This window comes from Apis florea, unplaced genomic scaffold (genome assembly GCF_048593485.1).
Source record: "Apis florea isolate Af1SG1 unplaced genomic scaffold, ASM4859348v1 contig_2989_pilon, whole genome shotgun sequence".
Lineage (NCBI taxonomy): Eukaryota > Metazoa > Arthropoda > Insecta > Hymenoptera > Apidae > Apis > Apis florea.
The window spans coordinates 534,208-555,258 of NW_028256685.1; the positions used below are offsets into that span (position 1 = coordinate 534,208).

The 21,051-nt window shown below is 47.1% G+C and overlaps 1 protein-coding gene across 2 annotated transcripts in view; it reads right to left on the reverse strand.

Moving 5' to 3' along the window:
• Positions 1-238: 238 nt before the first annotated feature.
• LOC100864269 (uncharacterized) overlaps positions 239-21,051 on the reverse strand; it is a 56,513-nt gene continuing 35,700 nt past the window's right edge. For both annotated transcript variants that reach the window (XM_086907842.1, XM_086907843.1), the window contains 4 exons: positions 8,999-9,184; positions 4,769-4,937; positions 4,397-4,692; positions 239-4,331 (listed from right to left, as the gene is read on the reverse strand). In XM_086907842.1, coding sequence (XP_086763968.1) covers positions 3,777-4,331; positions 4,397-4,692; positions 4,769-4,937; positions 8,999-9,184 — 1,206 coding nt within the window. In that variant the 3' untranslated portion in view covers positions 239-3,776. The remainder of the gene's footprint in view (positions 4,332-4,396; positions 4,693-4,768; positions 4,938-8,998; positions 9,185-21,051) is intronic.

Here is a 21,051-nt window from a genome sequence, read left to right on the forward strand (position 1 = left end):
AAAGTGTTTTACCGACGCGACCGAGTGTTTATCCTCTGCGGTTAATCGTGGAAATTTCTCCCCCTCCGGGGGAGAAGAGGATAGTTTTCAAAGAAATGAAAAAGAGAGAGATCGGCGAAAGAAGAAAATTCGGTTTCGGGAGCGAAAATATATATATATATATCTTTGGACTGGAAAATGGACTGGAAAATGATGATGATGATGATGATGATGATGATGATCGTCATCAAACTCGGGGATTCGTGTCCAATAGTTTATTTTGCAAAATAAATTGACATATACAATTGGTGGTACTTTAGCGAAAAATGAAACGTTCCACACGTTCGTTCTAAAAAGAGATTTTTACGCGGTGCGCCTTTTCAGCAAGTACAAGTAGAGGTATGCAGCACGACAAATGGACAATGTGTTACTTTCGATTCGTTCCGATCCAACCCCTCGAGGGGAGAGGAGAGGGCGCGAGAGGAAAAAACCGAGTTCGATGGGGGTGGGGGGGTTGGCGCTCGAAAAATTATTATAATTATTATTAGTTATGTGAAAACGAGAAAAGAAAGTTGATCCATGATCGAAAGCTCGATATCGTCCAAGTCCAAGTTCTATCTTTCTCTCTCTCATTCTTTCTCTCTTTCATTCTCTCTCTCTCTCTCTCTCTCTCTCTGCCATTCGCTTAATTACTACGATTCGAATTTATAATTGATCATATGGAACGGTTGTGTGTCGAGATCCCCGGGGAGAGGATCCGCGTTTAATCGTTTAATTAAGTCTTACTTCGAGTAAGAGTCTCTACATAAGTAATAATTTATCTCTAAATTATGTCCTTTGCGAACCGATGATGCGCGATGCGGATAGAATAACGGAGCGGTTGAAGAATGGAGAATGATTTTCTTTTTTTTTCTTTTTTTTTTTCTCTCTTTTTTTTTTTCCCCTCCCTTCTTCGGAAGTTAAGTGCGTCTCGATCGATCTCGAGACGTTCACTCGCACCCACGACGCGTAAACTTGATCGATTACACTCCCTTCGAACGTTTGTTCCATTTGGGAGGAATGTGTTTCGAGAACGATCGGGGCCATCGACAACGGACATACGGAGCTACGTGTGGTACGAGAATATTTCTAGAAATACGCAAGACATTCAGGTCTTATATAAAATTTACACTTGTCCACAGAGTTAGACCTCTAATACCACCTAGTAGTAGTAGTAGTAGCAGCAGTGGTAGCAGTAATAATAGTAGTAATAGTAGTGAGTAGTAGTAGTAGTAGTAGTAGTAGTAGTAATAGCCACACGAGAACTAAATCTGGAAAGACTAGACTTGCTCTAGTTAGAAAGCTAGGGAGAGACGTACGTAATGAGTACGAAAAATGAATCGATTCTGTTTTATTTATGTGCGGGTATGTGCTAAGATTTTTCTCTTTCTCTCTCTCTCTCTTTTTTTTTTCTCCCCTTTTTTACGTACGATACGATTAATCTATCTAGCTAGATAGAATGTAGCTACGCTCTATTATCTTTTCACGTGGACGTGGTGAAATATCTTCCTCGGCAAGGGTTTTTTTTTCTTTTTTCTCTTCGTCGTGGCAATGGCAATTTATTATTATCTCTCGGCTCGGGCTCGAAAATGGCAATCGAATGACAGGCGAGGAGTTAGTGGTTAGTGTCTGTGTTGGTCGAACGGTTGTCTCTCTCTCTCTCTCTCTCTCTGTCTTTTCTTTTCGAAGCGATTCCTTCAAAAACCTTAATCTCGAGATTGGAATTCTATTGTTTCCGTTTTCTTTTCTTTTTTTTTTTTGGTCGAGCGTTACGTACCACGCCTCGAAAAATGAAATTCCTCTTCTTACTTGGAAAGTTACGATTAGGGGGAGGAGGGGGAGGCTGAATTCGATTTCCAAGAGTCCTCGATCCTCCCCCTTCCCCCCTCACCCCTGTAGATCCACACGGGATAGCACCAATATCAACAACAACGTTCGCCCTACGTCAACGGAAGCGTATAAAATCTGAAATATTGGTAACGCAGCATTTTCATCGAAATAACGTACAAGTAATAATAATAATAATAATAATAATAATAATAATAATAATAGTAATAATAGTAATAATAATAATAATAATGATAATAATAAGAATCATAGTCATATTTTCTCGGCAAATACGAGAATTGCCCTCGAAGAAACTTTCTTAAGGAACTATTTTGGCACTAGAATCCACGTTAACGTTCTTAATCTTAAGCCTCTCTCTCTCTCTCTCTCTCTCTGCCCGACTTGCTCGCGAAACGTTCATCGCGTTTAACGTTTGATTTAACTATATATATATATATGTATATATATATGATTTTTTTTCTTTTTCTTTTTTCTCTCTTACGATCCATTCATCCGTGTCCATCATTTTTGAATCTTATTCCTCTAGATAAAAAGATCTCGTCTTCGAGGGAGAGAAACCTCTTACTTTTATTATCCATACGACGCTTAATTATCTCTCGCACTTGTTTATTCTCCCTCTTCCGCGACGATAATAGATAGAAAATTTCTTTAGCAAATTCTGATTCGTTTTTTTTTTTTTTTTTTTTTTAAAACTTCGATTCCCCTCGGTCCTCCTTCGACGCCATTTCATTTACAAAATTTCGTTATTATACGCGCAATATCCCTCGTGAGAGGCGCGAGATAGATAGATAGATGTACAAAGATGTTGGTAAGCGCTCGAAGAATCCCTTCCAAGGCAACGTTCGAGAGGACAAACGGGGAGGGAAATCGAAACATCCCAGGACGGTTTCGCCTTTCTTCTTCCTCCTCCCCTCCTCCTCCGCCCCTGGTCAACTCAGTTCGCCCCCGTTTTTTTCCCCCCCGCGCGGCGAAGGATTCGATTCGATCCTCGACAGAGAGAGAGAGAGAGAGACGCGTCTCTACTCGATCCTCCCCGTGCGCGCACACAGAGAGAGGAGGAGGAATCGAACTCGAGTTCGGCGCGTCGAGTTCGTTAGCCGACCATTGTTCTGAACGTAGCGGATCTGTCCTCGCTTCGGCGAATTTAGCGGGGAGAGGGAGGAGGGAGGGGATATTAGAGTCGTTAGGGGATACACGGTCGATTCCAAGTGTTTACGAACGCACGAACCCCTTTACGGCTACGATCAATTTCAACTTCCTGGTCAACTTTCACCCACGATCCATCACTGGTTTTTTTTTTTTTTTTTTTTTTATCAGTGGGCGGGAACTCTGGCACCTCTCTTTTCTTTCTTCTTCTCCTCTCTTCTCTTCTCCTTTCTTTCTTTCTTTCTTTTTCTTTTAATTCTCGAGTCGTCCCTTCGAAGAGTTCTTCGAGCCACTTCTAAGTTTAAGTTCGGTTTAATTCGTGTCTCGTGGGGGGTGTCCCACCTCGAGACAGAGACTCTTTTCTCTCTCTCTCTCTCTCTCTCTCCTAAAAGAGGATTACTCAGGTAAAAATCTGTCGAGGTTGATGAGATATCTACAATGAACGTTTTTCTCTTCCTTGTTTTCTCTCTCTCTCTCTCTTTTGGAATTTTTTCTTCAAATAAAAATCGTTCAGGGGAGGAAGAGGGGAGGTGGGCATCCATCTTTTCTCCATTGAGAGAGAGAGAGAGAGAGAGAGAGAGCGGCCGTTTTTAATTTTGATTTTCGCTCTGTGTACGAAGATAGACAGGCTCGGATAGGGAGGACGAGGAGGAGAATTTTTGAATTATTTTTCAGTAGAAAATGAATCGCGTTCGCTCTATCCTCGAACGAGCAACAACCCTCCCTCCCCCAAACGAAACCGATCGCGATCGTCCCTCTCTTAATTAACTCTCCTTCTCCTCGATGGGGCTGACTTCGTTCTGAAGGAGCTCGAACTTGGGGCTCAATCCTGGAAGTATGCTTTTCGTGCTCGTCTTGATCTGGCTGTAAATGTCCAACGATTTCTTCGGCTCCAGGTCCAACTCCAGGCTTTCCTCGATCAATCGGGGCGGGATGCTTCCGCTCCGTTTGTGACTCGGCACGAACATCTCGACCTTCTGATTCCTCGCCGTCCTGTCCTCGTCCCTGTGCTCGGGGGTCAGCGTCCCGTTACCCAATTTCCGCTGCTGCTCCTGAAAAGTGTCCTCCTGGAGCACGTCGTCCTTGAGCAACGCTCCCGTTATCACGGGCCTGTTAGCAGTCTCCCCCTTCCCGACCTCGTCGTTGCTCGCCGCCCTCCGCTGCGCCTCGCTCGTCGGGGTGGCGCCGTTCACCTGGAGATTCGGATTCGAGCGGACCGTGTCCGTCGAGATGCTCGCGTCGGTCGAATCCTGTTGGTCCATCGACCCGCCCGATCCCTGGGAAACGTCCACGTTGTTCCGTCTCCCGGCCAACGAGGGCTGAAATATCAGGAAGGACATGTATCCAACGATACTCGCCGCCCAATCCTCGGATCGTCACTCACGCTCTCCTCGTTGCCATCCTTGGCTGCGTCCACGCTCGACGTTTTCGAGAGCAACGTCTTCTCGGTGTCGGGCGACTTGTCGAATTCCACCCACTTGGAGCCACCCTCCAGTTTCCGGGACAACGTGTCCGACTCGTAACTACCCCCGTACATAGGGTAACCAAGGTGGCCGGCGTCGTACTCCATTTGATTGCCGTAACGGTAGCTGGGATTTACCGAGCCTTGGCTCGAGATCGAGAGATCCGACTGCGACAATCCCGTGTTCGTGCTCCCGAACAGCCTCGTGTTTTCGAAACCTGCCGCGAAAAAAAAAACGGATCCATTCTTTCCTTCTTTCCTTCTTCGAATCACGAGAATTGAAACGAAACGTACCCGATTTTCGATCCTCGGCGATCTCTTCCCTGTGAACCAGAGCTTGCTGATCGGCGTCGTCGGTGGACGATCCCTTCTTGGCCTCGTCCTGATAGCTCGGTTGCACCTCAACCACGAACGAGCACCCGTTGTCCTGGTACCTGCGGTTCTTATTATCCTCCATCGTCACCTGAAAACTCGCAACAAGAGATTAAAGAGGGATTAAAGAGAAGGGGAAACACCGAAAGAAGAAAACTTCGAGTACGATACGCGCGAGTATCGAAGCCGAGGAGGGGAGGTATTAATCAATCAAGGCGGTGGGGGGGAGACGGTGGAATCGGTTACGAAAGAAGACCGGTCGTTTGACGAACGATCGTGTCATTAGCGAGGCTCGTTTCGCAATCTCACCTCCCGACCCTTTGCCGCCATTTCAACCGGTGCAACGTGATCAGGCTGTACGGTTCAAAGCGCCCCCCGCAATTACTCGAGCTCGATGCATCATCAGCTCTTTCACCCTTCGAGGCGAAGAAGCGGGGAAGAAGGGAGCGAAGTCTTAAACGATTGCGTTGTCCCATCCACGTGAGACGCATTCCAGATCAATTTCCACCCAATCGAATTCGATTCCTCAGGTCCACTCGAGGCGACAACAAAGGGGGCCGAAGAAAGGAACGAAGAGAGTTCGTATACACGTCGAAATTATCGAAATTATGCGAATATATACTTCGGGAAAGAAGGAACAATTATTACTGTTCTCAGGCGTGGTTGAACACGCGCGGCGAACAAGGCGAGCAGATTCGGTGCGTGTCTCGCCTCGAGAGAGACGTGGCAAATTAATTTCCACCCTATGAATTTCGTGGCCGATGCTTCCAGTTTACCCGTTGCCGCGGGCCGTGTATAAATTCGACCGCGACGCAAGTTGCTCGAGGTCGACGGACCGCAGAATTAGTTCTCGCTATTGTTTCCAGCCTCGCTCCTGTTCCACACCTTGTTTCCCCGCGCCGCATCGTTCTGAATTATATCAGTGACGTCGAAAAGGGAAGCTCGAAGCAACCGTCGAAAACAATCGCGCGAAGGATTTCTTCTCGAATCCGATTAAGTCGACTTGAGAATTTGTTTTGAAGATTTTTTTGAATGTATCCCGACTTTTCAGTTTTTTCAAATTAATAACGGGTTTGATCGCGAAGAATCTTAATTTTGGAATTGTAGGAGATTGAAACGTCTCTTATCGAAGAAATCGTCCGTTCGATTCAGAAAACGACTTCTCTATCCCCAAACAGACAAACTTTTCCTGCTCCATCTTCGTTTCGCGCGTATTCGCGCGTATCACTCGTCGAAATGGGGGTTTAAAATCTGACGTGTTGATATCCATATTGTCCCCATAACGATTCTGAATTCTAATCCAAACCGGGAGAAAGCGACGCGTTTTCTAACCTAAATTCTACAACTCCAACCCTGGATCCCTCCTAGATCGTCGAGACGGTTAATTCGAAAGGTGAAGTGGCGAGGTAAAAAGCCTTTTAGCAACGAATCGTTTGTGGCGTCTACCTTCGTCGAGAAACTTGTGTCGAGAGTTTGGAGCAGAAAAAAAAAAAGAAAGGGAAAGAGGGAGGAAGGGTAAGGGGGCCGATAGCCACAGCTTTTTTGGCCTTGTTTCGAAAGGGACAAAGACAAGTAGTAACAGACAGAGGTGAACAGTGAGAGCAGAAGAAGCAAAATGGCTTCTATTTCTCGATTCTCCTCGAAGTCGAAACCGACTCCCAAAGGCGTCGTACAGTTTTTCCACGACCCCTCGGCAAACCGTGGAGAAGGCCGGTGCCGAAAATCCGGCACGATGAATCCAACAAAAAGAATCGTCCACAGGAGACGTACATAGCGTGATAAGAGAGGAGAAATCATAAGGACCCGTCCCGAAGGGAGAGAGACCCGTCAAGAATGTTCGAGGAGGAGATCGAGGAGAGAGCGTGTCTTTAAAAGCCTCGAAATTTCGGTCGAAATAGAGTCGAAAAGCCAGACTCGTAGAAAACGGTTACAATTCTCTCTCTCTGTCGAGGGTAACTGTGTGTAACCATTCCTCCATGGCGAGAATCCTCGACCCGGAACAACCCTGGCCTTGCCCTCAATCCCCTTCCGATTATTAAACATTGAACTTTACGATCCATCGACGAAACGTAACAGCTCGTACGAAATTCCTGTTTATTCGGAGAAAACGGATGGAGGAGGGTCGGTCGAAATTGAAATGCAAATCGGTAAAGGAAAGGAAAATTTGTGGGGAAGGGGAGGAGACACGTAAAGGAATATTGTTACATCGTCGAAGGGAAAACATTTGCTCGGAGGGGAGGGGGGACGAGAATTTAATCTTCCATCGTAATAAATTAATCGATGCATAACAGGGTGCGAGATTACCGATCACGCGTTACTGATCCCGGATGCTCCACTAAACGGATGACGCGTAGTTCGTGCCCCTTCTAGCCTCGTTATTTATATATCGTTCGCTAGTTAATAACCCAAATTTCCCTCCTCAAACGAGATCGAACGTCAAACGTTTTTGATCGAAAATTCTCCCCCCCATGAAAAAATCGTATCTCGAATTCACGCAATTGCATCTTTCTGTGCGGCAAAGTATCTTTATGAGACATTTAATTTGTCGAATTTTAAATTAACGATATATATATATATATATATATCGGGTGGATTCTTCAAAAAGTGAACGCGATTGGAGGAAGTTCGAAAGAAAGAAGAACACGTGAAAATAATACGATTTTCGTTTGAAAAACACTTGTTTCGAAGTACGGAAAAATATTTCCGTAGGATCGATTTTCCTCCACCAGGGAAAGGGAAGGCGAACGAACGAGCTGAACGGACGTTTTCACGAACGATGGCGCATTTCGTTGCGGAAGAAAAAAGAGAAAGAAGAATAAGCACACACTTAGCCTCGATAGAGTGTATTTCTCGAATTGCGAGGGGTATTCCACGCGACCCGTGGGGTGAACACCGCAGCTTGGCCACGAGCCAAGTATTACGTCCAAGCATGCCGAGCATCCACCCCTTATCCGGAACAAAGCGGATCGCGCGCTTTTTGCATTCCTTTAAAGAGGAAGCGCGCTAAGACGCTTGTCGTCGTTGAAATAACCGACAACGAGCAGCCCGTCAGATTCGTTTGCTGGCGGCTCGTTGCCTACCGTTTCTTCTCTCTCTCTCTCTCTCTTTTCTCCTCTTTTACTACCTTTGTCGAGGGCAAAGCCGATATCGTTATTTGGTATCGTATCGATTCTTGCGCGACAATAGACATTTCCCCAGTTTCAACCCGAAACTCGTTCGCCACACCAGATCAGCTTACTGTTTCCAAACTCGAGATTCTTCCATTGGAAACCGTTGGTTTCCACCCGGTTCATCGTGGACATAATCCTCCCCCATTCTTTCCACCGGATATCCGCTTAATCGGTGGCGGAAACACCGAGCATTGTGCACCGAGCTGTGCGTTTCTCTCTCGAGATCCGACCAACTCGTTTCATTTATCCAACCCTTGATTAACGGCGTTCAGGAGATCCTCCCTTTCCTTGTTATAGGGCGTGCGCTTGCCTCGTCCTCCGTGAAACTCGTGTCGAGGGTGAAAGAAGGGTGGTGCGACCCAGAGCTCGAGGGGAAGGCGAGGGGAAATTTCTCGAGGAGAATTTCTTCTTTTCTCTCGAAGCGAACAGTTAAATCGCAACAGGTCAACCTGTTATCCACGACCTCCTCCTCCTCCTCCTCCTCCTCCTGTTCCGGATTATTTTGCAAAAATTTCGTCGCCTCGATGAAATTCGGGGAAAGGAGAAGGGAGAGAAGGGAGAGAAATCCCCGACGAGATGAGGTTCCACGGGGGATAAGTCTGAGCCCGTAAGTAGGACGACGATAGAGGCGAAATTGGCTGGTAACCTTCGACCTTACAGGGATAGTTCCCGATAATTGCGAGCCTGTTATCCCTGTCAAACAGGGGGGGCCAGCCGAATCTCGTGGTTTCGAAAGATCGAGAAATATCGATCCAATCTCGCGAGATCTCTTGCGAGAAGCAACCAATTATCGAAACGAAATTGCAAATTTAATTTCGAGACGAAGAAATCCTTTAAAGCTCGTCCATAAATCGGACTTGCTCGGATGGATTCGATCGTGGAAAGGAGCTGCTGATCACGAGATGACGAGAGCAGAGGGTGAACGCGTAGAAAATTATTTCCTTCCAGATAAAGAACGGCTGTGTGTCGTCGAGGTACTTACCGCTCGCTCCTCCGTCTCTACGATAAGATGGTTGTTTTTTAGGGTGAGGGTGATGATGTTCCCATTCGCATTTTTATTCGTGTTCCCAGGAGGCGTGTACTCGACGGGGGTGGCGGTGGCCACGTTCACCTCCTCCATGACTTCGGTCTCGCAAACGTACCTTGGTCTATCGAGGCCGTTTACCAGCTGAAACGAGATGCAGGGAGAAAAGAAAAAGGAATGTTGAAACATCCGCTTCCCCTATATATATATATATATATAACTCTATCAATAATTCCAAAAGCATCGACTTCTTTCGATCCTCCCCCCCCAAAACGAGTGCGTGCATGTGTTATACACACACACACACATGCACGCACTCGCACACACATATCGGTGAAACGTATGAAGCAACCAAAAACCGGTCGGCCGAGTTCGCGTTTTCTACGAACACGTAATCGTGTGGGAGTTGGGCCGCAAAGTTTCGTGAGATTCATGGACCGATTAAAACTTTTTAACCTGAGAGAATTTGCGTTAGATTTCCAGCTCCAGAGAGAGAGAGAGAGAGAGATCAAACGATCCGTTCGAAGAGGAAAAAAAAAAAAAAGAAACCGCGACAACAAACGGGACGATTCTTTTCTCGAAGATTTTCCTTTCGAGAGAAAGAGAGAGAGAGAGAGAGAGAAGTGGGTCAACGACAGAGAGAAGAAGATTACGAGGCGGTTGTTAGGCAGGCCCGAGGTTGATGGATGCACACGCATAGTCTCGGATTATCGGCGAGCCACAATTGCCGGCATCATCTCCGGAATAACGGAAGAGCGGTTATCCGTCAAGGAGCCGCTGTTCCCTCCGCTTCTTGTTTCGTCCCATCCCAGAAATTTATCCTTCCTTCTCCCTCTCGTTCGTGCACGGAGGCGAGAACGATGGGAGAAGGAACAAGTTTCGACGAGTTCTTTCTCCCTCCCTCCCTCCTTCTCTCTCTTTTATTTCTATCCGATTCTAGGTTAGGTGGCGCTCGCCAAGGATAACTCGGTGATGGGCGTTGGGTGACGCGGCAAGTACGACGTCCGATAAGGATAGCAAGATAACCGGAGAATGAAATATCAGAAGGCACGCGAGACGTTGGAGAAGCCAACGTCGTCGACGTCGCGTTATCGACGAGCATCGAGCTAACCGAGGAGGAGTGGAGTTTATCGCGTTTAATCTTTCCTCAAAGGGCGGATATCGGCGCGAGAAATTCTTTTCCTTCCTCTCTCTCTCTCTCTCTCTCTCTCTCTCTCTCTCCTCGAGAGAAAACGAAGATGCGAATTTATCTTCGTTTATATTCGTTTATGTTCAACGGATTTTTCACTTCGACTTGGACGTCTTTCGTCACGTCTCGGCTCGGTCGAGAGAGAAGGAAACCCGTTTCGTCTTTCTCCCGTTGATGTTACGCAACGAGAGAGGAGGAGGAGGAGGAGGAGGAGGAAGAGGAAGAGAGAGGTGCAAAAAGCGCAGCTGGCGCATCGATAAAAATTTAATATCAAACTTGGACGGGGAGAAAGTGTTGACACGTTCTTTAGAAATTTTCCAAAGAGGGGGCGGCTCCTCCTCGCAAAATGGATAAATCGTGAATGCATCTCGGGCGCTCTTTTGTCTCTTGAACGACGTGTTTCGAGATAACGCGCGAGCCCCCCTCGTTCTCGACCCTCTCTCAGATCGGTTCGCCTCTCGATGATCGTCGCTGATTTAGAGGGGGGCACCGATCGAAGAGGCTCCTTTTAACAGACGACATCGAGAGGGAAATTATTTCCGACCCCTCTCAACCACCCCCTTTATCCCGATTACCACCGACACCCGAGTCGAAACCATCCACGACGCAATTCTGGAATTCCTCTTGCCCGATCCAATTGCGCATCGATCGATATTTTTCGCTTCTCCTCTCTTCGTTCCAACGTGTTTGCGATAAAAATTTTATTGCAACGTAAGTTTTCCACGTTTCTGGAAACTCTTATCTCTCCTCCCTCCATTCGTTCCTCTTGGAATGTTGTACGTATCGATACCGGTTCACGGAACGCGCAACGCGTGTTCTTCTATGTAACGCAGCTGGTCGATCGAACCTCGTTGCTCGAGCCTCTTTAGAGGCAGCAACAGCATTCCTTTTTTTCGTCGAAATTGCTCCATCTTTTGAAAAGTCCAATCTTTTCGTCGATTGATCGCAGAATAATTCCAAACTCAAATCGAAACGCAAATCAAACTTGCATTAAATTTCCACGATGTCACAAATTTTCCTTGCTTTTTCGTGGAAAAAAATAACATGGCCTAACGAGTTTCACGAGAATTTCGTTCAAAGATCGGGCAGGAGGTGATCCCTCGTTACGATCGCTCCGGATCAGAATCGATGGATCGGCACGAAAAGTTTAGCGCCTAGTTGAACAACAACGAAGATGATCCGACAATTTTCGCAATATTTTTTTATCGACACGATTTCTCGATTACGTTCTCTCCATCTCTCCCCATCATTCTCATGGATCCGAGGCTTGGAAGGAGGCGAGAGCTCGACGAGAGACAGGGTTCGAAGCGCGGGCACGTATCGTCTTAATTGCCCGAAATTCGGGGGATCGACGCGATTATACGGCTCCATAATGGGGGGGAGGAGAGGAGCAGTAGCCGCAGTAGTTTCGAAAAATCTTAGCTTTTCGTTTCTAATTGCTATCGGTTATCGGAGTCGAGATCCCCGCGAACCAGGCCCCTCCTTTCCACCGATCAAAGCAGGGGTGGATAATCGAGTCCAAGGGGGTAATAAAATTATGCGCGAAAGATAAAGGCAAAAAAGGGTATAAAGGCGGTCGAGGTTTTTTCCTTTTTTTCAAGAGCGAGAAACGAAATGGATTTCGCATCGCGGGGATTGATTCGGATCGATACTGCGACGGCGCGGCGCGTGTGATTACATTTATACGGCGATACGGCCGTATAAAATTTCACGTGTCAAAGGCACGACGCCCGCCGTTCCTTCGTCTCCGATTTAATTGAACGATCAAACGATTGTTATCGATTCCGGCAACCGCGAGGACACGTTCTATGGATTTATTCCATCCGATTGTCGACGCGCAGATTTTACAAAATTGGCCGGTAAATCGCAGCAGCAATTCCTCGTGATCCGATCAAATTACGAGGGGAGAGGGAAATCTCTCGCCGCGATTCGGTGGGGAAGAAAGAAGGAATCTTTTCCAGTGCGAACAAACCTCGAAATACCTTCACGCTCGTATTTACGTACACGGGCGGACTACGACCTCGAACGACGATAGAAAAGTTGATAGTCACGTTCGCCTCGGCTAGACACGGTCTAGACACGCTAGATTCCTAGACCGGTCGGCCAAGGTAGGCCGTTCCAAGGTGGTCGTCGTCCTCTCTTTCGATACCATCGGTCGAAGGGATCCGATGGTAAAAAAAAAAAAAAAAAAAAAAGGAAAAAGAAAAACGGTAATTCGAACGAGGCACGAGGAGGACGAGGTTACGATTACAATTTCAGATCGCGTCTGCCTCTACGACGGAATGAGAATCGAAATCTAGGCGCGCTCACGTTTGCATAACAAGACCCGATGCTTGTTCGTGCTGGTTCTAACAATGTGTACACACATGTATACGCGCGCGTGTGCGAACGAAACGTCGCGTTCGATTTCCGCAAAATCGGCGCGCAACGAACGAACGAACGAACGAATTCTCTCAGTGTCGGAGGATGGATTGTTCGGTTATCGGTGGCGAAAGACCGTGGTATGGTTGTGTATACACACAGGTGTGTATACACACGCGTGTGCAGGCGCGAGTTTTGAGGCGCGTGGTTCGAGTGGCTTGTGCCAAAGGGTACTGACCCTGACCCAAGGGGCATTGCTCCTACGGTGCGCGTCTCTCCCGTTCCTTTTCTGTTAGATCGCTCACACCGGCGTAGCGACACCGGCGTTGCGGTAACGGCCATCATCGCCGATCTTTTTCGCACGGATGCTAAACCGATCCGGCCAAACTAGCCATTCGATTCCTCTCCTCTGGTCGGAGGAAACCAATTCGACGTCGAGAACTCCGAATTCCATCTCCCTTCGCGCTTCCTTTCGTTTCGTTTTTACTTTTACCTCGAATCGATTTCCCACGTTTCGTTCGCGGTGGTGACGTAATTTTTCAATCTTTTATCCTCGACTTATTTCGTCGTTTAGAGATTTTTTCCCGAGAGGAGAGTGGGGAGGAGTGGAGAGGAGTGGACAACGACACGATAGTCGAACGATTTCGCGTTCCGATTTCTCGATGGTCGTTCGCCTTCCCCGTAAAAGGTTCGGCTAACATCTCCCCCCGATCCCCTCGCCTCGCGATCCTCCCCCTTCCAACGCGTCCTGTAGACGTACCGTCAAGAAAAGGATACCACGTAGACGAGTTTCTGGCCGGCCGGTGTCCTATATACCAGGCCTTTCACCTTTTGCCGCGAATCGAGCGGACCAGACCCTACCATCTCTCGACGAACTCGCCTCTCTTTCGTCCGCGCCATTTCTCTCTCTCTCTCTCTCTCTCTCTCTCTCTCCCCCCGCCCTCTCTCCCCATTTATCCGCCAGAGAGAAATTGCTACCGAGCCATCTCTCTCGATCTCGAGAGATCTTCGAAAGCATCTTCGAATCCGGAATCGAAAATCTTCGAAATTCGCGATTCGCGATTCAAAGACTAGGAGGGGGGGGGGGGGAAAGAAGAGAAAAGAGGAAAAAGGAACTCCTCCTCCAAAACTCGCGACGTTTTGTTTCTCGCCTCGAGTTCCGAGGAATCGAGGCGTTTGAAACGTTGCACCTCGTTTTGTCGTTGCACTTCTTTCAATTCCCTCTTCCCCCCTCCCCTCTCGAGCCGCCCAAGACCACCCAAGCTATTTCGTGTTGTTTTCACGCGCGTGTGCAACCACGAGGCGACGCGACAACAAGAGCTCGAAGCCAGTTCGAAGAATGAAAATAGTGGACGGTAGGCATTCGACGGGTGAATGAAGTCACGCGATAAACACGATCGCGTAGGCTGTAAACAGCGTGCTTTCGAGTATTCAGAAATCCTGCGGTTTCTCGTTACGCAACCAGGCCCGACGATCGATCCATCGATCGATCCATCGATCGCCGTCGTGCCTCAAGATCGTGGCGGTGACTGTAGGTCGGCTGGTCGGACGGCGATAAAAAAAGAAATCGAACGGCCCGGTAAAAATAAAATATTCGATGCGTAAAAAGGAGAAGAACGGAGAGAGAGAGAGAGAGAGAGAGAGAGAGAGAGAGAGAAAAGAAACGACGCTAATTCATCGGCGAAATCTTTTACTCTTTAACACGATTCCATCCGAAAGATTATCTCTCTTATACAGCCACGCCTTTCATTCGTGGCTGCGAGCGATCCAACTTTCTCTCTCTCTCTCTCTCTCTCTCTCTCAAAAATAGATTCCGTTTCCAGAGCCTTCCATTTAACGCACGATTGCGATAAAGTCCGCCGGTTTTTCATCCGAGCGACACGTCACAGACGGACGTTACGCTGTCGCTCTAATTCGGCCTTGAGTCTAATCCTCGTCGTTGACCGCTGGTCACAGACCCCACGGACTAACGTCCGTTGCAAATGGGCGGCCCCTCTCTCTCTCTCTCTCTCTTTCTCTTTCTCTCTCACACACTCTTTCCTTCCCGCTCTCTCGGCGAAAAAAAAAAATTCGCAACGTCGACGGGACCTATTCGAAGAATATTCTCGTCGAGTTTTTCGATTATCTTCTCGAAATTGTTCTTTCCTCTCTTTCTCTCTCTTTCTCTCCTACGGTGAGAAACTTTTCGAGAAGAGGAATTTCGCGAAATAGACGCGCGAAAAATTCCCTCCTCCAGTAATTTCGATTCTCCGACTTCTCGTCTCTGAGACAGAGAGAGAGAGAGAGAGAGAGACAAAGAACTCGAACCGTTCCAAGTTTTTAAACAACATTGTTCAAAGAAACGAGATTTCTTAGAGAGGAAACTTTTATAACAATATTTTCCCTCCTTCCTCTCTTTTTCATTCTCACAGCGCGGAATCATCGCTTCGAATTTAACCGGCCGATATTTTCGGCCCGCGACTCTCTCCATAGGATTCTATTCGTAGGAGACTGCCTTATTATTTCTAAGACGCGTCTCAAGGTTGGCCTTACGACGCGCGCTAGTTCAAGGTGAGCCGGGTGCGAGCGGTGCTAAGCGGAAGTCGGGCAAGCGGCGATGCGTTAGGAATAACATAGTCGTGTCACGGATGGACGGAGCGGCCTCGAAAAAGTAATACGTTGCGGGCGTATTAGAACGGAGGTCTGGTTTGGCAAGTTGCGCAGTATATAGCATAGGTTAGTGACACCGACGCGAAGGTCGTGTGTGTGTGACTAGCACAGCCAGACCGGGGCTGAGTCAATCCCGAGTTGAAAGGAATCGAGCGGTGTGCGACGCGATCTAATGGCGCGCGTTTCGTCTCATCCGGTTGAAGAAAGAATAAAATATCGCGCGTTTTCGATCGATCGATCGATCGATCGATAGTTTCTATCTAAAGAAAAAAAGAAGCAAGTTTCCTACGCAACACGCGTTCCTTTCCGAAGGATCCGATTTGTTTCAACGAGCGAGTTTCTTTCTCTCTCTCTCTCTCTCTCTCCTCCCCCCATCATTATCATTCGAGGAATTTCGTTTACCCAGCCAATTTTCCAAGTCCATTTCGCGCTTCCCTTCCCGTGTCGTTAGGTTGCGCGATACCAAAACTTACCGACTTACCTCCGTTTGAGCCAAAGTGGATCAAACGGAATTTCTCAACTGGCCTGATCAAGCGTTTCGAACGGTATGCGAACGGTGTGCCAACGACGTGCCGTATCCTACCCACCCCCCCGTTTATTTAGGAATTTCCTAACGACGATACCACGACGGCTGAATCCGTCCGCAATCTATTGTATTTCTCACATTGCGTTACGTTCGTACGATTCGAAATTCGGCCAAACAACAATTCTAATCTTCCCCAACAGGGGAAGGGAGAGTACAAGTTTTCGCGAGAAACTTTTATCCGAGGAGGAGGGGGAAGGGAGGACGCCTAGCTAGTGATTTTATTACGGAATCGAACCCGATCTGGTTTCGTTCAATCGCCGCTTAAGTGGTTTAATTTCTTCCACCTTTGATACAGTATAGCTTCGAACAATGAGTCAATTGATACCCGGGGGGGCGGTAAGGAGGGGGGGGAGGAATGGTTGGGTGGCGGGAGGGGGAAATAGATTGAGTCACATTCGCGGTGGTGGTGACTCATGAATTTGCGCGCTAAACATAGAAACGCGTTTCTCGCGGGTGAACGAGAGGCGGCGAGGCGAGGTAACGAAAAACGCCGTTCTCGAAGGCACGAAACGGCGAGGAAAGCACGAATTTCGTCGAGGATAGGAATTTTTTTCTTTCCTCTCCCCTCCCCCCACCCTTCCTTCCTTTCTTTCTTCCTCCTTCCCCTTTTCATTTTTATCTTTTCATCCGAGGCGAGGTCTCGACGTTATCGCGGTTGGCGACGACTACTAGAGAGAGCGTGGTGGTTTCCTGGAAACGCGGAAACGGCGGCCGATGATAAAGGTTTAGAGAGGTCTGTGCAATAAACGAGTCGGTTTACGGGTAGTCGGCCGTAGGCAGACGAGGCCGTGCAAGTGGCCGCAAGATTAGACGCATCGCGCCTCGATTGCTTAGTCTGCGGACGAGTGTTTACGTTTACGCCCACGAAGAGGACTCGTCACGGCCTCTCTCTCTCTCTCTCTCTCTCTCTCTCCCTCCCCACCCACCCGCCGTGGCCACCCGACCGCGCGTCTGACCATGATCGTCGTCCACCTCTCCGATTCATCATTCCACTTTCGAATTTCTCCTCTCCTAACGGCCGCGACGACGCTACGAGGCTTGGCAAATATTTCGAATGGATCGATGTGATTTCATGCTCCCCTCTCGGGGGAGTAAAACAAAAAAAGAAAGAATTGATAATATTTTTAAATAACGAAATAAAGCGTTGTAAAGTAAATCTTGTTACTTCTAGTTGGATCTAATCTAATCCAATCATCACAGGAGCGTGGATTTGGAGCGATTGTAGAAAATTGTCGATTTTTCGGTTTTGGAAAAAAGAGTTTATCGTCGGGTTCGTGTCGGGTTTGTTGATCGTTGCAATTTATCGTGGAAATATCGTCGGAGAAGACGGTTCCGAGCGAATTTAATCTACCAATTTGCGGGTTAATTTTACGATTTTGCCCGTCAATTTTGCGATGATTTATCACGGGAAAATCACGAAATTTTAGGTTTTAACCGTTCGTGTTTGTTGATTCGGAGTAACGAAAAATTAACGAAAAATTGCAATTTCGTTAAACTATCTCTGAATATTACGCGCGAATTTTACCGCCTTGCTGATTTTCCCTCGTTGCCCGATTAAATTTTTAGAAGAGGAAGGTGAGATTGAAGAAACGATATAACCAGCATACACGCCATAAAATCATTTTTCCGATTTTCAGATTTCCCAAAGTTTCGCCTATCTTTTTCGGTTTCTCCGCTTAAAAAAAGTTATTGCCGCGCTTCGTCTCGAACGAAACGCGATATATTCGCGAGACAAGAATTTCTAGTTTCCGCGAAAAAGTCGAGAGAATAAATTGTTCGAGACATTGTTCGCGAGAAATAAGCGGAGAAATTTCTAGAATATCGCGGGTAAGGGAATAAGGAATCGCGTCTATCGCGATCACATTAGCGAGACGTTAAGCGAGAGCCTAGTCTCTCTCTCTCTCTCTCTCTCTCTCCCTTCCTTAGTGGCAACGTGCTAGACACTCAAGGATAAGAATCTTTATTTAACGACTAGTTTTTTTAACCTACACCGTTAGAGGTTACAGACGGTCACACTATTTTGGAGGACAGCCTCCAAATTCGATTAGAGGACGCGAAAAAAATTTGTTGCAGCGTGCACACGTCCAACAAATCCGTATTTAAATAATAATTCCGTATTTTTTCGACGTGGTATTTGCAAAGGGAACGACATCGGTTTAAAAAAAAAACGATGGAAAGAAATTTTGGAAATTAAAATTGTACGTTAATATTAATAAACGAAAGCGAACGAAACGAAAGAAATTTCAAATTATCAGCGAAAATTAATTGCGAAAGTTGACGCAACCGGTTGAAAAATTGCAGCGACGGCTAATCCCTCGTTTCAATCGCGTAATAAACACATGAGCACGCGTTGTAATCGTTTCGATTAAATTAGTTAAAAAATCTTTCGAAATAATTTCAATACGTTTTTCAATTCGTGGTCGTCGTTTGTCGCAAGATTCGCTAGCCTCGTTGTATAGTATAGTTCAGTACGATGGGTAATAGACCGGCAGAAAGAAAAAGAAAAAAAGAGAAGAAGAGAAAGAATCAAGGCCGTCTCGGGAGGAAATAATCTTGATTGACTAGAATGAGCCGGCAGTCTTAACTTTTGCTTTCTAATGGTAGGGTCGCAGACGGTCGGGTTCGGTGCTAGCCTCGTTAGAACGATCAAGGATCTTTATTATTCCGGCTTAGTTGCGCAACTATTGCCGTAACGCTTGCCCCGACACCGGTTCCGAGCATTACGTAACCGTCTAAGCAACCGCCTAAGCGGCTGCAAATCTGGTCAACCTTAAATGCCAACTGGATTCTTCGACTAGATAAAGATAAAACTGTAAGATCTGTTATTCCTTCGCTCCTTCTCCTCTTTTATTCTCCGCTCGCTCGCGGCAGCCTTGAGAAACGGAGATCTGATGCAATTTGTCGAAGAAGAGAACTTTGCCCTGCACCGCGTTCTTTTCTTCTTCTCTTCAAGGAGGAGGACACTTAAACAAATATTCTGCACCGATAATGCAACGAACCACGATAAATCCTCCCCTAGGAGGAGAGCTAGGATCGGCCACTTTTCATCCTTTTCCTCCGATATCGATAGCACGACCTCACGGTCACGTTTCTCGTTCCTCGCCATCTCCTCTCTCTCTCTCTCTCTCTCTCTCTCTCTCTCCCTCGGTGAAATATGGAAGATCCATTCTTTCGCGCATTCACCACCGGTGTCCCGCTATTTCTTTTCACCGAACGATAAAAGGGGCGCCCGTTGAATATCGTTGAATTCGTATCGTGGATTCGACGAATACGGTACCGAATAATAACGACGAGCTGATAATAAACGTCTATCAATTAATCCAACCCAATCTTCCCCTCCCCGAATCCAACAACCGGTCACGAAATTTTCTCGAGGAGAGGGGAAAGAAAGAATCTCGAAAGAATTTCGCAACGGCGAAATCGATGTTAGACCAGAGCGAATTTCGAGGGTTTAATAATCTTTAAGTGGGACATTTTTCCTTTGTGATTCCGCGCCGGTTCCGCGTCTCTCTCTCTCTCTCTCTCGAATTTTTTTTTTTTTTTTTGGAAATTTACGAGATCCGGTTATGATACGGGACACGGTGCGGGAGAGAGGCTAGATAGAACGCGGGAGGAGGAAACAAAAGAGCGCGGAGAGCCGGGGCCTGGTTTTGAATTTTAAAAGAAGCGGAGAAACGTCCGGCCGACCGACCGGTTTCCAGTCAGAAATAAAGAGGTAAACAAACGGACGAAAATAGCGTGCCAGGTTGTTCCCATTACCATTATTGCGAGAACGAATAATAATTATTCGTTTCGACAAGGGTAGCGGGGTTATCGTCGCGCTCGAAAATAAAATCACTCCGCGCATCTAGATCCCTCCTCCACCCCTCAACTTTCTCAAACCTTCTATTATCCACGGTCGATAATTGGTCGCGGCCGCAATGAGGAACGGAATGATCGAAATAATTTTCACACGCCACGAATCACGGGACGCGCGAATTTTCGATATTCGCGGCGTGTGAAATTCTCTCGATGAAAACAAATTTTTTTTTTTTTTTTTTTTTTTTTAACTCCGGGTCGCTTTGCCACCCGGCCATATGCAACATTATTCGACGAGCACGCGTCAATAACCGGTTTCGATAAGCCTCGAACGGACGTATTCCTGTCCGTATCGTTAAAAACAATTATTCTCTCTCTCTCTCTCTTCTCTCTCTCTCTCTCTCGTCCGTAAAAAAGAATCGTCCGTAGGATTGATGGTCGTAAACAACGTTCTTTCGAAAATAAAGCCGTGAAAAAAAGGAGCTTTTTCTTTCTCGGGATCGAACGTGTCCGTGAAAGTGCACGGCTTTCGATAGGATAAAGATTTCGAGTGATCGGGGGAGAAAGAAAGAAAGCTTGGTCAACGAAATCACCACTCGACACTCCCACTTTCGTTGATCTTGGCCGACTTTTCCGCAGCACGCAGCCAACCCGTTTATAACCCGTTTCTATTCTCGTTCTAAGTCGGCGGCGTTCGAATTAGAAACGCGGCGATCGAGGCCACTTGGCTCGAACTTGACCAAAATTCTCTCTCGGCCGCGTTGCGAAGGACGTCTAATAACGGTCGTCGACCCCTCTTTCTTCGAGGGCAACACAGCCATTTTCTAATCGCGCGCCTCGTTCGTGTTCGTTCGTTATACCAACACGCAGTTTTCGCGGAACGGGCAACAATTTCGCCACAGAACTCGAAGGAGAACTCGTGGCAAGAAGGAACACGGAATACTTTCCTCGTTGATTGTTCAACCGGCTTCGACCTAAATTCCACGAACGTTGCGAACATTGCGAAACGAACACGTCTTTCCTTCCACGCATTTTTTCCTTTCGTCGTGCCAATAACTTTTACTTTACACAGGAAAACGTCATCTCTCAGGGAGGAAAATCGCGCATCCTCTAAATCCTCTAAAAGGATGTCCGCCCCTTTCAGGAAATTCCAGGATCAAAGATCTCGTCGACCAGGTTGAAAGAACATCTCTCGAACATTTCTTCTTCGAAGAGATGTTTCCTGCTATTTTTGTACAGCTCCGCGTGTATAAATCATGCTCGCCTCGAACCCGTCCTCTCCCGGAATCTCTAACTTTGGACCCCGTAACAACAACGATACCTACGCTTTATCTCGCAAAACTTGTCGACAAAAGTTGTCGTCGGCCAACCAACACCATCTATCGCTCCACGTATCCATTTTATTCCTCCTCCGTGGAAACTCTAACG